Below are 17,330 nucleotides of genomic sequence, written 5' to 3'. Positions count from 1 at the left end.
TAAGTGAGCGGACTACAAAATAGACTCTGTTCCCCCGGAGGATCAGACCAGAACGCCAGGAGTAGCTTGAGGAAGGAAACCCCAAAGGTTTTATCCAAACTGGTAAAAGACGGTTATCAATGGAATGGATACTTCTACTTTCAATTAAAGGACAGTTACCAAACCATCTTTTAAAAATGTCTGACAGGGTTTCATTATCACACTGAAGAACAGAGGCATTGACTTCCGGTTGGACCGCAAGATGGAGTAGACGCTTTTTCCTAAGCTCCCACCTCGAACATTATTACTCTATTAATTTTCACTTCGTGTCTGTTAAACTAATAATAACTATAAAGTTACACTGGAACCCTGATCAGTTAGTTAAACGATGACCAGCAGAACAAAGAAAGAAGAGCAGAAAAAAGACGAGGGGAACATCATGGCTGTGCTAACGGCTACGCTAGCCGAACACAAGAAATCCCTCTCAGCGGAGTTCAATGCGGCGTTTACTAAACTTGAATCAAAACTGGAGCACTTTGAATCCACCATTACTACCCACCACCAGCGAATTTCATCACTGGAAAATGTGGCCACTACCATGAGCGATGACATACAGGCAATTCAAGCTGAGCTAGCTACGGTGACCGGAGAGAACAACAGGCTGAAAGCTAAGCTAATTGACTTGGAAAGTAGGAGCCGCCGCAACAACGCTAGGTTGGTGGGACTTCCTGAAGGCATAGAAGGATCGCATCCGACAACATTTTTCTCTCAACTACTGCTGGAGGTCTTCGGGGAAGATGTGTTGAAAAAGGCTCCAGAGCTGGATCGAGCACACCGGGTGCTAACGGCGAAACCGGACCCCGGTGAGAAACCCAGAGCCGTAATCATGTGTTTCCACAACTATCTGATCAGGGAGCTCGTTACACGCAAAGCCAGAGAGTTACGAGGCAAGTTGAAGTACAAAGGTACCCCGTTCCATATTTTTGAAGATTACTGCCCAGAGGTCTTACAACAGCGCTCAGCTTACCGCGGGATCATGAAAGAACTCTATGATCGAGGACTCAAGCCCGCTTTGCGCTACCCAGCCAAACTATTCATCATGACCGAGAATGGGAATCCAAGGTTCCTGGCTTCACCTGAGGACGCCAAGCGCTATATTGGCTCTTGTCATCCGCCTACCGCTGGTCCATCGGTGGAATAATGGTTAGCTGCATCTAAGGGTTTTGTTTTTTTGTTTCTCTCTTTTTTGTGTGTATTAATCTAGCCACTTCTAGATCTCAGATAATTCTTCATAGTTGTCTAATGCAAAGCTATCTCTAGAAATTCTTTACTTCATTGTTGTTATTATTCCGATTAACCTATACAATTAAAATAAGCCCTGGAGCTGATTACTTGTATTTACACTGGCTGTAATGCCAGTTTGTATGACCAATAGACTACTTATCTAGAGCCAGCATATCTATCTTGAGGTGTTTTAGCCGATTATGTTGATTTTACTCAGTTATGGAGTTTTTCAGAAGTTCCTCTGCAGTTACGTTGGTTGAATTTGTGGCTATCTGGTTTGAGCTGGTTACCTTCTGACTAGTGACCATTGTAATTTTGGGAGGAGGGAAGTGTTAGTCTAAAATGAGGGAAGTCTCGCAGGGGATAGAAGATGCCCTGCTGTGCAATGGACACTTAAATGTTAGTTTTTGCTTCAAAGGGGGGCTGTGTTCAGATGCATGTGTTGTTACTCGTGGTATAGATGTGTGTGTGCGTGGTGTTTTTTGTTTTTTGTTGTTTCCTTCTCTTACAGTTGTTGGCCAACAATATGCCAAGTATCAATCTCCGCTCAGCCAAATTTGGTCTGCCATACTGCAAGGTATACTTCTCTCGTGGAATAATAAGGTATGACCAGCACGGGTAATAATCTGAGGGTTGTTTCGTGGAATGTGAGAGGTCTGGGAAATGCCACTAAGATTGCTAAGGTCATGGCTCATTTGCAGCAACTTAAAGGGGACATATTCTTCTTACAAGAAACACACCTTCGTAATAGAGAAATAATGCGACTTAAAAGAAGCTGGATTGGCCATATATTTCACTCTAGATTCAACGCCAAGGCTCGAGGAACAGCCATACTTATTCGTAATAATATTATGTTTGAACAACACAAAATAATAGTGGACACGGAGGGCTGTTTCATAATTGTGTTCTGCAAATTACAAAACTCTCTGGCCATACTAGCCTGCGTCTGCGGTCCAAATTGGGATGACGACACCTTTGTGTCTAGACTCTTTTCGTCTATGCCTGATATTGAGAACTATTATTTAATCTTAGGAGGAGACTTTAATATGATCCAGGATACCCTTTTGGACAGATCCTCAAAAAAACAATCTCATTATCTAATGCTGAAAAAAGTCTTAATGTTAATAAAACTGAGTTGGGACTGGTAGATCCGTGGAGACATGGGAACCCAGCACTTAAACAGTTTTCCTTCTTTTCCCATGTCCACCATACCTATATACGCATAGATTTTTTCCTTATTGACATCAGATGCTTTCTAAAGTAAAAGCCTGTGATTATCACTCTATAGCTATATCTGACCACTCACCAGTCTCCTTAGATTTAGAATTACTCTGTCAATCTCATTTTAAATTTTGGAGATTTAATTCTATACTGCTTACAGAGGAGGACTATAAACAGTTTTTAAAAAAATCAGCTTTCTCTCTACTTTGATCTTAATGACTCACCTGATATATCGAGAAGCACCCTCTGGGAAGCCTCAAAAGCATATATAAGAGGTCAGCTCATTAGCTTTACTTCTAATTTGACAAGGAAGAGGTTACATTACACCAATGATTTACTGAACCAGATTAAAGAGGTGGATTCTAGATATTCAATCAACCCAGATCCTGACCTTTACAATGAACGGGTAAAACTTCAAACCGATTTCAATCTGACTACATCTTCGAATGTTCTACTTCAGCTAACCAAGACAAGGCAGCGCTTCTTTGAATCTGGTGACAAAGCGGGGAAGCTTTTAGCTTTCCAAGCGCGAGCTCAAGCAACCTCCAAATTAATTCCATTCATCAGATCAGCTACAGGGGAGATTCTCTCTGATCCCAGGAAGATAAATGATAGATTTGCATCTTTCTATTCTGAACTGTATACCTCCCTAGCCCCTCCCTTGTCACATGATACACTTAATGATATCAACTTTCCAAGGATAGATGGTGAACTGGGGGGAGGTCTGGGTGGGCCTGTCACTATAATGGAGGTGCAAGAATCTATCAAGTCTTTAAGTTTGGGCAAATCTCCTGGCCCTGACGGTTTCACCTCAGAATATTATAAGGCCAATGGGGATCTTCTGGCGCCAGTATTAACGGATGTGTATAATGAGGCCTTCTCAAACCAGCGCCTACCTAGCACGTTATCAGAGGCTACAATATCGCTGATCCTTAAGAATGATAAAGACCCCTCACTGTGTAGTAGCTATAGACCTATTTCCCTCCTAAATGTAGATTTGAAGATTCTATCTAAAATTCTTGCAACCCGCCTCCAGCGAGTACTTCCCCGCATTATTTCGTTAGATCAGACAGGCTTTATGACTGGGCGACAATCATTCCATAACACCAGACGTCTTCTAAATATTATTCATACGCCAGGCACCTTATCTCCTGAAATAATTGTATCTCTTGACGCCCAGAAAGCTTTTGATCGGGTCGAATGGGGATTTTTATATAAAGTAATGGAAAGATTTGGTTTTGATAACAATTTTATCCTTTGGGTTAAGCTGTTGTACTCATCGCCAGAGGCCTCAATTAAAACAAATGACACGGTGTCTTCACCCTTTCCTCTTGGAAGGGGCACTAGGCAGGGATGCCCTTTGTCTCCCTTGTTATTTGCTATTGCGATAGAGCCTCTGGCAATCTGGTTGCGTGCGGAGGAGGGCTTTAAGGGTATTCTGAGATCTGGTGTAACCCATAAGGTGTCCCTTTATGCAGATGACTTGCTCTTATACATTTCTGATCCTCATACATCTCTTCCAGTGCTCTTTAACATTCTAGAACAGTATAGCAAGCTTTCTGGTTACAAGCTCAACTACCAGAAAAGCCAATTATTTCCCTTGAACTCTTTGGCAAGAAACCTTCCTCGCTCAATTTCACCTTTTAAATGGGCTGAAGCAGGGTTTCGTTACTTAGGGATATTTATTTGTTCTTCTATGTCCAACTTGATGAATAAGAATTTTTCACCGTTATTAGAGAACATGGAGAAAGATTTCGACAGGTGGTCCTTATTACCATTATCTTTGATGGGACGGGCGAACCTGGTTAAAATGGTAATTTTACCTAAATTTTTATACCTTTTCCAACATGTTCCTATATTAATTACAAAGTCCTTTTTCGACAAGTTGGTTAGGAAAATATCTCAATTCTAATGGCTTAAAAGACCTGCCAGACTTCGTAAATCAGTGCTACAGTCCCCAACCGGTGAGGGTGGATTTGCTCTTCCCAACTTCAGGCAACACTACTGGGCAGCTAATATACAGAAACTATTATATTGGGGGTGTGATGCTGAGGCTTCACCTGCCTGGGTGCAGATTGAAAGGGCATCTAGCCGTTATTCGTTGTCCTCTCTGCTTTGCTCTCAGCTCCCCCTTCCCCTCTCCCTGATAGAGAACAATCCCATAGTTAAAGCCACATTAAGGATTTGGATCCAATTCAGGAAACAGTTTGGCCTGCATGGACCCTCGATACAAACTCCTTTAGCTAAAAATTGTAACTTCATGCCTTCAGTCACTGATTTAGTTTTTAACTCGTGGCACGACGGAGGGATCAAGACTGTAAAGGATCTTTATAACAATAATACCTTTTCATCCTTTGCTGAACTTTCATCCAAATTCCAACTGCCTAATTCTCATCTCTTTCGGTTCTTTCATGCCAGGGATTATGTTAAAAAAGGGTTTCCACACTTTCCTAATCGACCCCCTGAAACACTTTTAGATACTCTCCTACAATTAGACCCACAACGGAAAAAATGTATTTCATTCATCTATAATTCTATTAATAATAATAACGCCTCAAGACCTGCAGCCTTTGTTAAAACGGCCTGGGAGGAGGAGTTGGGTGCTAGGGTGGAGGAGGAGCAGTGGGAGGCTGCCAAGGATTTAATTCATAAGTCCTCGATCTGTGCCCGGCATGTTTTAATACAGTGCAAAATATTCTATAAAGTGCATTACACAAATGCAAAATTAGCAAAGATTTACCCATCAGTCAGCGACATTTGCAATAGGTGCGGACAGTCGCCAGCTAACCATACCCACATGTTTTGGGCGTGCCCAAAGCTAATCGGGTATTGGGGTAACAACATAAAACACTAAGCCAAGCATATAACCAGACAATTCTCCCCAATTCTTTATGGGCTATATTTGGCATCCCTCCAGACCCGGGCCTTTCGCGTTCTTTGAAACAAGCCCTAGACTTCACTACCCTTTGGGCTCGAAGACTTATTTTACTTGGATGGAAACTAAACGTCCCCCCGTCTCATGACTACTGGGTCAGAGAAGTTCTTTACAACCTGAAGCTGGAAAAACTCAGATTTTCACTTAAGGGTTCCACCAGTAAATTTATGGAGACTTGGAGACCTTTCCTATCTATTGTGGGTACCATGACCTTGCTACCTGATTCAGAAGAAAATTAAATTATCTCTAGGCCTTCTCATTGATATCCAATCCAATTCTTTTCTTTTTAACCGATATATACTCTTCGTCTTATAATTTATTTATTTATTTAAAATTATTATTTTTTATTATTTTATTTTTTCTTTCTTTTTCCTTCTTCATTTGTAATTTATTTGTATACTTGTTTAACTTAATAATATGTACGCTTAAGTATATATTCATTTATTTACTTAGTATCAGTATTATTATTTTTTCTTTATTTCTTTTCCTGCCTCCTTTTGAATGTGTGTGAATGGATGTGTGTGTGTGTGTATGTCGTATTGCTAGAAACTGACAGGGTTAGGATCCCAGCAGGCTGTTTGTCTTGTGTTTGGACCTGGACGGGATGCGTTTGGGGTGGGCTGGGTTGTGGGAGAAATCAGCTTGAACTTCTTTGAAAAGTACTGTGTTTTCATTGTACCAATGATTGATGTGTGTCAAGTTGTACAATGCAATAAAGAAAGTTGGAGAAGAACAGAGGCATTGAGCCGGAACAACAGCGGCGTGTTCAGGTGTGTTCAGGGCATTTAGATGGCACAGGTGGGTTCTGTAGTTTCTATGACCAGAGAAGATAAAGTTCTGTTCTTTTTCAGATTCTGCTTTTATTTTCATCGCCTTCACCGGAAGTTATTTAGATCAGCTTTTTATTTTGACCGGACGAAGCGACTTTTACCGAGAGAAACAAGCCTTTTTCGAAACTAGCCGAACATTGCCGAGAGCAGGCGGAGGTGTCAGAGCGCTTCCCGGGCTCAGCGGGCTCTTCCATCCGGACTTAGAACCAAGATGGAGCCCTGAAAACCTGCTCCATCTCCGAATAAAAGCCCTGAGGACTCTCGCGGAGAGAAGCCGCTCGGAGCAGTTCATGAACGGAGCCTGACCGGTAAGTGCTAGCTGTGGGCTCATCGGTTTCCAGATTCCCCTTGAAAGGTCTGCCATTTTAGCTGAAAAACCGTCATTATCTATTTCGCTGAACACCCTTGAGAGTCAGACCAGGTGACGTCAGAGCGGACCCGGTTCTGAAAGCATCGGCTGCGGTTTCATCACCGAGCCACCGGTAAACACCAAGACGGGATTACCTGGTGACCAGATGATGCACAACACCAGGATGCTGTTTATGATGCTGCGTACGACCGCAGAGGCAGGGGCGCCGCCAAAAATCGTGGCCCCCATGGCAAAGCATTAAATTGGGCCCCCACTGCGCACCTTGTGTTACAATACAAGTCTATCTGACTCATCAAAAGCGTCACAATTTTAAAGGCTCGCAATTGCCTTGTTATCTGTGGTCCAGTACTGATACTAGCACAATATTCACTGCTAGTGAATTTTAGATGTAACAGTCTGCATACAGTATGCAAATAGGTTGCTTAATTTTTTTTATTATCAGTTTTAACTCCTTGAAATATTTCTTCCCACCAGCAACAGTCACAGGCAACGTCCAAAATATACTTGAAGCAATCCAGACTTCTCAAAAAATGTTTTTATTGTATTTTGTCCAAGCTGCAGATTATAACTTTATTAAAAAAATGTTTTTCCACATTTGTTAAAGTTGTCACCATGTCAGGACAGATAATCTGTGAAAAGATCAAGATCTCCTCCCTCAGCTGCTACTCCTGTCTAGGCACCAATCTGAGCAAAAACAACCAATCAGAACCAGGAGAGCAGTTTTAGTGCTGTCAGTCAAATTTATTCATTCACTGCTAAGTGTGCTAAAGATTGTTTGAATTTCTGTGAGTAATAAATAAACTGGGCTGCACAGTGGTGCAGTTGGTAGAGCTGTTGCCTTGAAGGTCCTGGGTTCGATTTCCGGCCCGGGGTCTTTCTGCATGGAGTTTGCATGTTCTCCCTGTGCATGGTGGGTTCTCTCCGGGTTCTCCAGCTTCCTCCCACAGTCCAAAAACATGACCGTCAGGTTAACTGGTCTCTCTAAATTCTCCCTAGGTGTGAGTGTGTGTGTGAATGGTTGTGTGTCTTTGTGTTGCCCTGCGACAGACTGGTGACCTGTCCAGGGTGACCCCGCCTCTCGCCTGGAACGCAGCTGGAGAGGAACCAGCAACCCTCCTGATCCCATTAGGGACAAAGGGTGTATAGAAAATGGATGGATGAATGGATAATAAATAAATTGCTTTTGTTGTGTAACTGTAAAGAGAGTAGAAAGACGGAAAATCCCTGTAGACTCACTGGAATGATGCTAACTAGCTTATCATTGAACACAGTGTTGCTCACCTTTTTTTTTACTGGGACAGGGGCTAAAGGTTATGCTGGGGTTAGAGGTGCTGCTGACTCACTTATCTGTTAAGTGCGTTTAGAGGTGCAGGGACAAGTTAACTATATGAATAAGTTGTTAAATTCTTTCCTTAATTCATTAAATGTTAGTGAAATGGAGGCAAACAGTCTGTAGCTAAGCTAACTATGCTAAATGCTTGATAATCTCACACAGTCTATCCACCTCTGTTGAAGAAATACTGGGCTAAAAATTGACACTTGTCTTTTTCTATACATATTTTTTTGAAGACCTGACCATTATTTTTCTAGGCAGCATAATAACAGCCACAGATGTTCTGGTCTAATACTGACCAACCGTTTCATGCAGATCCAGGGTTTTTTGGATGTGTGCTTTTTTTGTCTGGGAGTGGTAACATTTAATTTTTACTAATAAAACAATTTTAAAAACACTATATCACAGGTCTCAAACTCCAGTCCTGGAGGGCCACAGCCCTGCAACTTTTAGATGTGCCTCTGCTGCACCACACCTGAATAGAATAATTAGGTCATTAGCAAGGCTGTGGAGAACTGATCTACACAAGGTGGAGGGAATTAAACCATTTCATTCCAGCGTTTTGTACCTGTGGCACATCTAAAAGCTGCAGGACAGTGGCCCTTGAGGAATGGAGTTTGAGACCACTGCACTATATGATTAATTTAGTAATGTCAGGGCCCCCAATCTTTTTCTACTTCTATATGAAATTTTGTGGAGGGCCCCCTGTCAGTTAAGGGCCCTTGGAATTGTCCTAACTTTTCCCCTCTATATGGCGCACAGGTGTCGCTGGGGAACTGGCCACTTTATTTTTTGTTATCTGGTCAGACTGGTGGTTAACTGGTAAGTTAGTGGTTGTCCTGGTAACTGGCTGTTTTAATAGGGAACTCTGGTGGTCAGTAGGTCCAGGCTTCAGAACTAACTATTTCCACTGAAACGTCTCTGCTGTGGAGCCGCTGGCAGGATTCTTCCAGTCCCACAGTCAAATAATCCCTGAACTGTGACCCCAAATCCTGCCAGCAATAACGAGGAAACTTCATGACCACAGAGAGGAGGAGGAAGTTCAGATTCAAAGGGCAGCAGCAAAAGCGAAGGAGGCGGATTAGCAGAACTAGCTGATGGAGGCATCCAGCACATGTTGCTGTGGAGTGAGATACTGAGCTGCTAGCAGGTCATGGCAGTCATGAGATCATCAAACGCCAGCTGTCTTCAGTCAGAGGCTTCTTCAGATTCGTTGCCACACTGACTGCTACTGCAGATCCTCCCAGCTCGCCTCTGTACCGATACTGGGATGATCTGAGTTCTGCCAACATTTAAAGTTTCCCTTGGGATGAAGAAAGTAGCAGGAAGTGATGCAGGCAGAGTCATAAAGATGGTTTATTGGGAAGATGCCTCACTCTGTCCGTGTTTTCCGTCCAGGTGGAGGTCGCTGGTGGCATGTTGGAGCAGCTGGATCACACGGATCCCGGAGATCCTGGTAAGGCTCCTCTAATCCCTCGCCTCTCTGTCGGGTCGGTAGGTTCTGCAGTCAAGTGGGATGTTGTCATGGCAACAGATGTTTCAGAAGCAGAATCAGCTGACTGGAGAGTTGAAAGGACAGCAGCAATGATAATCTGGGCAACAGGATTGGTTCTGATCCACGGTTCTGACCTGTGGCTCTGTTCTGTGGTCCAGGGTCCGAGGAGTCGGAGAGAGACATCTACATGCGCTTCATGAAGTGCCACAAGTGCTACGATATCGTCCCCACCAGCTCCAAACTGGTGGTGTTTGACACAACGCTGCAGGTGAGACCAGAACCACGCTAGGTTCTGATGGGTTCTGTTGCAACAGAAGCTGTGTTCATTGCTGAGGTTGGTTTTAATCAGATACCAGCCCTTCTGGGTCGACCCGGTTCTGATCTGTGGGCCCTTCTGGGTCGACCCGGTTCTGGTGGGGCGTTGTCGTTGCAGGTGAAGAAGGCCTTCTTCGCACTGGTGGCTAACGGGGTGAGAGCGGCTCCTCTGTGGGAGAGCAAGAAGCAAAGCTTTGTGGGTAAGAGTACCTTGCTTCCTGTTGAACCTTCACAATAAAAGCCTGATACGTCTCACCTGATGATGACAGGCGGTTTTTGTTCCAGGAATGTTGACCATCACAGACTTCATCAACATCCTCACCAGATACTATAAATCCCCCATGGTAACACACACACACACACACACACTAACACCTGTCCCTGTATTTGAACAGGTGTTTTGTTGTCATAGCAACAGCTTATTTGACACATGAAAGTCAGATTTAAACTGTGCTCTGATTGGTTGTTGGAGCTGCAGGTATCAGGGTTAGTCTGCTGAAGGTTTCTGTGGAACCTGAAACCAGACGGGTCCTGCTGACCTCTGACCCCTCCACCTCACTGAACCTCTGAGGCGTCAGCTGCCATGCATCATTGCTGCCGTCTCAGTGTGTTTCTTTCCAGGTGTGTCTCTCAGGTGTGTGTGTGTGTGTGTGTGTGTGTGTGCGTGTGTGTGTGTGTGTGTGTGTCCAGGTGCAGATCTATGAGCTGGAGGAGCATAAGATCGAGACGTGGAGAGGTAAGAGCCCCCCGACCCGGAAGTATCTGGAAAAGCCCTGAGAGTAACATGTGCCCTCCATGTTCACAGAGCTGTACCTGCAGGAGACCTTCAAACCTCTGGTGCACATCTCACCTGACGCCAGGTAGATTCATCAGGTCATCCAGACAACATGGAGGTTCTGCTGGACCGCAGGTCAGACCAGAGTTCCTCCTAAAGGCAGAACAGCAGCTGTTGATTCTCTCTCTCTTACTCCCCCGCCCCCCAGTGTGTTCGAAGCGGTCCACTCCCTGATAAAGAACAAGATCCACCGGCTTCCTGTCATCGATCCGATCAGCGGCAATGCTCTCTACATCCTGACTCACAAGCGGATCCTGAAGTTCCTGCAGCTCTTTGTGAGTCTGGGGGCGAGTTAGAGGGGGTGAGTTAGTGGGTTAGAGCTTTTCTACCCAAGACGTTCAGAGGCCTTCAAGGTCTCTTCTGAAATGTGACTGTCACACTTTGTCACTGTCAGACTCTTGGGCGACACCTGCAGGGCGCGCTGAGACTGTTTATTATGTAAACACAAATATCCATCCAGCTGCTGACCACACTAGGGTTCCTGTAGCAACAGAGCTGGCCTCCATATGTAGCAAGGTTCTGAACAGGCAACTGTTAAGGTCCAGTTGGCAGAGAGATGGTTCTTTAGGCTACCAACTCACTGTGGTACTGCTGCTTGGTTGTTCTGTCTTCAGTCCTTCCAGTTAAACTTGCTGGTTCTACTGGTCAACCTCCAGTTTCAGAAGGTTCTACCAGAGTTCCTCTAAGTTCTACATCTCTGCCTTGTTGCTGCTACACAGCACGTTTTTGTTGGTACTCTGCATCTTGCTGTCACAGGGTTTCCCTCTGAGTTTTATAAGCCTGGCGGGCCTCCAGACTTTACTTTTGCCCCCACCAGGCTTAGCATTGCTTATTTACTGAAGTGTTTTTAAAATGTTTGCATTTGTTAAGACTTTATTGTTGGTGTTCAGGTGTAAAGGGTGATCTTTCAATAACACATAATTATCAAGTGTTATTTTCAAATTTCCTGTCGACTTTTTTAACTGAAAAACACGACAGGCCGCTGGATGAATGACACCTTTAGCAGGTTTTCTGGGGGAAACCTTGCTGTACCTCATTGTTTCCAACTATGTCTTCTTTCTTGTGGAGACATGACTTTACTCCTTCAGGGCTTGTCTCCTGACCTGTAGCCCCTACTGCCTCAGGTGTGTGAGATGCCCATGCCGGCCTTCATGAAGCAGACACTGGAGGAGCTTGGGGTGGGAACGTACTCCAACATTGCCTACATCCACCCTGACACCCCCCTCATCATGGCCCTGTCTGTGTTCACACACCGCCGGGTCTCTGCGCTGCCCGTCGTGGATCATAGCGGTAAGCAGCTGTTTCCGTCGTCCTGTTTAGATTTGATTTCTGAGAGATTCTGATGAGCTGAGATCCTGTCTGCCTGCAGGGAAGGTGGTGGACATCTACTCCAAGTTTGACGTGATTGTGAGTATTTTTCGTCCTCCGCTGGTTCTGGAGACGTTGCCAGATTTCTGATGGATGGACCGCGGTGTTGTTCAGAACCTGGCAGCTGAGAAGACCTACAACAATCTGGATGTGACGGTCACCCAGGCTCTAAGACACAGATCGCAGTACTTTGAAGGCGTCATGAAGTGCAACAAGCTGGAAACACTGGAGACCATCGTGGACCGGATCGTGAAGGCTGAGGTACCAGGATACAGAAGGTGTCAAAAAGTTTCAAGGTTTTTATTGTGAAAGGTGCTGCAAAGACCCAAATCCGGTTGATTTTCAGTCTTTGTGTTTGCAGGTCCACAGGCTGGTCGTGGTTGACGATGAGTCTCATATCATTGGCATCGTGTCACTGTCGGACATCTTGCAGGCCCTGGTTCTGATGCCTGCTGGTACCGACTTTATTTACTTTCTGTTCAGGCCTTCAGCCTGTCAGTAGATCCTTCAGGATCTGGTGATCCGGGTTTCTGTCTCCAGAACCTGTCAGTAGAGACAGGGTTTCCCCCAGTGCATTATAAGCCTGGCGGCCCGCCATGCCTTACTCGCCCCCCCCGCCAGGCCGAGCGTTGCTTGTTTTTGATTTTAGAAAAAATAATAATCAAAGAGAATTTTTTTAAAACTAATTTAATCCGTTTTGAAAGTGTCTCTGTTGATCAGAGCGTTTCAGATTTATTCCTAAAAGATAAGTTTATAGTTTCTGTATTTAAAGCCGGAGTGCGGACCAATCACACCGCTAGCGCCTCTGTGTGATGCTGCTGAATGAAATTTGAAGTCTACCTCAGTGTGGATCACGCGCCTCCCTTCACTCAAACTGGACTCAGGCCGACCTGTATGGATATTTACATCAACCCCTGTGAGGAATCATGTTTCTTTGGAGTAACCTATTCTACATCAAGGTAGGAGTTTAAAACCCACCGCATTAGCTCTGGTAGCGCAGCTCTATAGCTTGTAGTCGTTTTCAGACGTGCGCGGTGAGAATGATTTATTTTTCTGAACAAATAATTATATGCGGCGTTTCCATCTGAACTCGCTCCCCAGCGTGTGGCGCTGTCTGCCCTGTAAAGTTCATGTCTGTGTTCCCGATTGATTGGAGCGTTAGCGGCTAACAAACCAGCGCTAACCTCTTCATGCAGGTTCGGCAGGTGAGGAGCTTTCACTCGTAGTCACTCATCACGCTGATTTAATATTATTTTTTTTGTAGTATTATTTTTCCGGTTGTGCGATGCAACATATCAAATGCTTTGTCCACTTAGTCAGAGTTAATGAGCGCAGAGATCTGAGGAACTCGTCCCATAAACTGGAGCAACCAAAACAGTTTCTGTGACTCTTATTAAAACCCAACAGACAGAAATGTTAGAGCTGCTGAAGCCACAATGAATTAAATCTCAGTTTGTTGCTCATCTCTGCAGATTGAATTCATCCTGCAGGGCAATAGAGTATAGTTACAGTTTATTAATTAGTATTTGTGAACAAACAGATCAAACTCAAAGATTAAACTCACAGCATCAGATTGTTGCTATGGTAACAGAACAATCTAACTATGAATATTTTTCTTTGAACTTTTACAAAGTAAACTTGCCAGCTCCATAAAATCCTAAATGTTAAACAATTTAAAATATTTTAATCTATTTTTGTTGAAACCATTAAATCAAATTCAGCAGCTTTGATCATCTCAGTAAATAAATGTTACATTTATAGATCTTAAATGTTGACATATTAACATTTATGGCCCCTGAAGCCCTGGGGGCCCGATGGAGCCGCTGACTTGATTTGGTTTAAACAAATTGCAAATAATTAATATTCATTTTAATTATACTTTTTGATTTGTTGTTCAGACTAGTTTAAATAGTTTCACTGGAGATGTTTTCCAGTAACATTTAATGACCCAGTAATATTTTTACATTTCCTGTCTAATTAACATCTTTAATAGTAAAACATGGCGGACCGACCGCCGGGCCACACTGGGGGATGTTGGTTCCCCTCACAGCAGAACCAGAACCAAAGGTCTTAGAACCAACTGGGCCCTCATCCGTGTGTCTCTGTGTTTCCAGGACTGGGGAGGAAGGAGTCCATCACCTCCCAACCAGAACCCCTGAACCCAGTGGAACCAGAACCAACAGCTCCAAATGGGTCGGACCGGGACCCGGTTCTGGAGCTGGAGGCAGAAAGCATCCCGGGACCAGGAGGCGAGCCAGAGACAGAAACTGAAACAGATCAGAACCAGGAAAAGGACCAAGATCAGGACCAGAACCAAGACCAAGACCAAGACCAAGACCAGGACCAGGACCAGGACCAGAACCAGAACCAGAACCAGAACCAGAACCAGGAAAAGGACCAAGATCAGGACCAGAACCAAGACCAGGACCAGGACCAGAACCAGAACCAGAACCAGAACCAGGAAAATAACCAAGATCAGGACCAAGACCAGAACCAGAACCAGGTACCAGAAACTGAACTGGACCGGGATCTCCAAGGAGCCACAGAGGAGGTTCCTGAGAGCGGCCAGCAGGGGGAGCCAGAGGAGGAGGTGGTGGCAGGTGGAGAGGAGGGAGAGGAGGGGAAGTGACATCATCACAGTGGTTCCCCGCGGCGCTTCGATCAAACCACAGAAAAAAATCAGGACAGGGTGGACTGTGATTGGACTGCTGATCAGTGGGGCGGAGCCAGACTAACATGCTGGGGCCAATCAGAGGAAGGTTCTGGTTCTGCCTGCTGGGTTCTGGAGGAGCTTCAGGAAGATTGGTTGCCTTGGCAATGGATTGGTCCTGTAACCCCTCCTGGTGGAAGTCTGTCACTGCAGCCTCATTACAGCCATGAAGCTCGACCAGAACCAGAACCGGGTCACCCTAAACATCTGGACCTTCTCAAGGTGGAGAAACATTTGAACGAGCCTATCACTGTTGAGCTGCTGCATCATTTCCTGTTTCACTGACAGCCAATCACATGTTGTTACTTTGGTGGAAAATGATTTTATTCTGGAAATTATTGTTTCTACTTCCTACTGTACTGTAAGGGGGCGGGGCCCCAGACAGTTTGGACCGATCAGATTAGAGAATATTTAACTTTGTATATTCATATTTTACTGTTCCCATAGAGACAAAGAAATGTAATATTTAACAGCTGTGATGTCGTCATGGTGCGTCTGTGACATCACAGTTTCCATAGTGAGTCGCTTTGCTGCTGCTGTGAAAACAAATTAAAACTGCTGATCTGAGTCTGCCAGTCTGGTTTTACTGGTCCAACTGGGGAGCATTATGTGACAGTAATGACGATATGTTATAGTACCTGGTTCACTTTATAATATTCAAGTTACACTTGCTGGTGTAAATGCTCCCAACTGGGATGACCCCACTTTCATATCCTTGTTCATTTCTGCTCTACCCAACATGAACTCTCACCTTTCGATATTGGGTGGTGACATGAACTGTGTAATGGATCTGACCCAAGCCCGAATCAGCTCCAGATCAACACCTCCATCCAAGATGGCGCAGGCCTTGGCAGCATCTGTGAAGGAGGCGGGCTGCACAGATCCTTGGTACTTTTTGTTTCAAGATAATAGGGAATTTTCTTTTTTCTCACATGTCCACCAATCATATTCAAGGATTGATTGTTTTTTATTGACAAAACTCTGCTACCCTTTGTCAAGAAAAGTGAATATTCTGCTATTGTAGAGTCTGATCATTCACCAGTAATACTGGACTTGGCATTCCCTCTTCATCAAGCTCAGCGCCCCAACTGGAGATTTGACTCGGGTCACAACTTTTGTGAATGAATGTCTACTGCCATAGATAATTTTTTGCTTGAAAACAAATCAGATTCTGTGTCACCCTCCATCCTGTGGGAAACATTTAAAGTGGTAATTAGAGTTGAAATAATATCTTACACAGCAAAAACAAATTAGAAAAGCAATGCAGGATCAGCTTATCAGTTTTATACTGGAGCTGGACCATAAGCATTCAAAGAGATACAGAGAGAGACTTTGTTCACAAATGCAATACAACCTTATATCAACACAGGACGCGGAACAATCCTTGCTTAGATCTCGAGGTTTTATATATGAACATGGTGGGAGGGCGGGCCGCCTCCTGGCCCACCAACTCAAACGTCGGTCGGCGGCGCAGCTCATATCACGGATCCAAAAGATTCCTGATGAGCAAACTGTTGATCCAGCTGAAATAAATCAAGTCTTTGAGAAATTTTATTCTGATCTATACTCATCACAATTTCCAGAGGATAATTCAGATATGAATACTTTTTTACACAGCTTGGATATCCCTGTTATACGTCCTGATAGGAAGAGGGAAATTGATAAGCCGCTTACACTTAGTGAAGTTATCAATTCAATCTCAGCAATGCAGAGTGGCAAGGTCCCTGGACCAGATGGCCAAGTTAGCATCTCTTTTACCTGAAATGTTTAACCACTCAATGGATCGGGGAACTTGCCACAGACTCTTACAGAAGCTAACATTATAGTCTTACTAAAACAGTAAAAATCCAACAGACTGCGTTTCCTACAGGCCCATAACACTCCTAAATGGAGACGTTAAAATCTTAGCTAAACTTCTGGCTATGAGACTGGACTCGGCCATGGCAGACATAATCTCCTCAGATCAAACTGGGTTCATGAGGGGTCGTCACTCTTTCTCTAATATACGCAGGTTTATTGGTGTTTATTGTTTATTGGTGTTCACTCTCCTGCATTGGGGGAAACCCCTGAGGTTGGGGTCTCCCTCGATGCAGAGAAGGTTTTGGACCGGGTCGAGAGGTCCTACCTATCTGCAGTTTTGGCTAGGTTTGGGTTTGAGCCCAAATTTACATCATGGGTGCAACTGTTGGAACAATCTACCTTTCCAAATTAGATCTGCCCACAGCCTGGATCATTTCAAATCGCTTCTTAAAACTCATTTTTATTCCTTGGTATTTAATTGAACTCGTGTTTTGATACTTTGTTTTATTCATTTGTGTTGTCATTCTTGTACAGCACTTTGGTGCAGCTCTATGCCTGTTTTTAAAGTGCTATATAAATAAATTTGACATTGACATTGTTGTATGCATCACCCAAAGTCAGTATCATCACTAACAGAACAAGTATAGGCCCTTTTCTTTATCCAGGGTTGTTTCTCAGTCCGCTCCTCTTCGTTTTAGTTATTGAGCCACTTTCAATTATGCTAAAGATTGCACAGAGCTTTAAGGGAATTTATAGAAAACATGCTTGTGTTATTTTTGTTTCGTTTTTTTTTCTATGTTAAATATTTTTCTCATTTTATTTTGTTGTCTTTTTTGTTTGCAGCCGGGTCTGGAT

The 17,330-nt window shown here is 44.1% G+C and overlaps 1 protein-coding gene across 1 annotated transcript in view; it reads left to right on the top strand.

Annotated features, from left to right (window-relative positions):
* The window catches only part of LOC122824506 (5'-AMP-activated protein kinase subunit gamma-2-like), a 32,082-nt gene that overhangs the window by 10,475 nt on the left and 4,277 nt on the right, over window positions 1-17,330 (top strand). The window contains exons 6-17 of the mRNA XM_044105238.1: window positions 9,351-9,408; window positions 9,606-9,715; window positions 9,881-9,962; window positions 10,048-10,106; window positions 10,453-10,498; window positions 10,568-10,622; window positions 10,746-10,872; window positions 11,722-11,887; window positions 11,967-12,004; window positions 12,080-12,226; window positions 12,327-12,420; window positions 14,080-15,563. Of these exons, the coding sequence (XP_043961173.1) occupies window positions 9,351-9,408; window positions 9,606-9,715; window positions 9,881-9,962; window positions 10,048-10,106; window positions 10,453-10,498; window positions 10,568-10,622; window positions 10,746-10,872; window positions 11,722-11,887; window positions 11,967-12,004; window positions 12,080-12,226; window positions 12,327-12,420; window positions 14,080-14,594 (1,497 nt within the window). The 3' untranslated portion in view covers window positions 14,595-15,563. The remainder of the gene's footprint in view (window positions 1-9,350; window positions 9,409-9,605; window positions 9,716-9,880; window positions 9,963-10,047; window positions 10,107-10,452; window positions 10,499-10,567; window positions 10,623-10,745; window positions 10,873-11,721; window positions 11,888-11,966; window positions 12,005-12,079; window positions 12,227-12,326; window positions 12,421-14,079; window positions 15,564-17,330) is intronic.

This window comes from Gambusia affinis, linkage group LG21 (genome assembly GCF_019740435.1).
Source record: "Gambusia affinis linkage group LG21, SWU_Gaff_1.0, whole genome shotgun sequence".
Taxonomy (NCBI): domain Eukaryota; kingdom Metazoa; phylum Chordata; class Actinopteri; order Cyprinodontiformes; family Poeciliidae; genus Gambusia; species Gambusia affinis.
The sequence above is the reverse complement of the archived record's forward strand: the minus strand, read 5'-3'. Positions and strand labels throughout refer to the sequence as shown.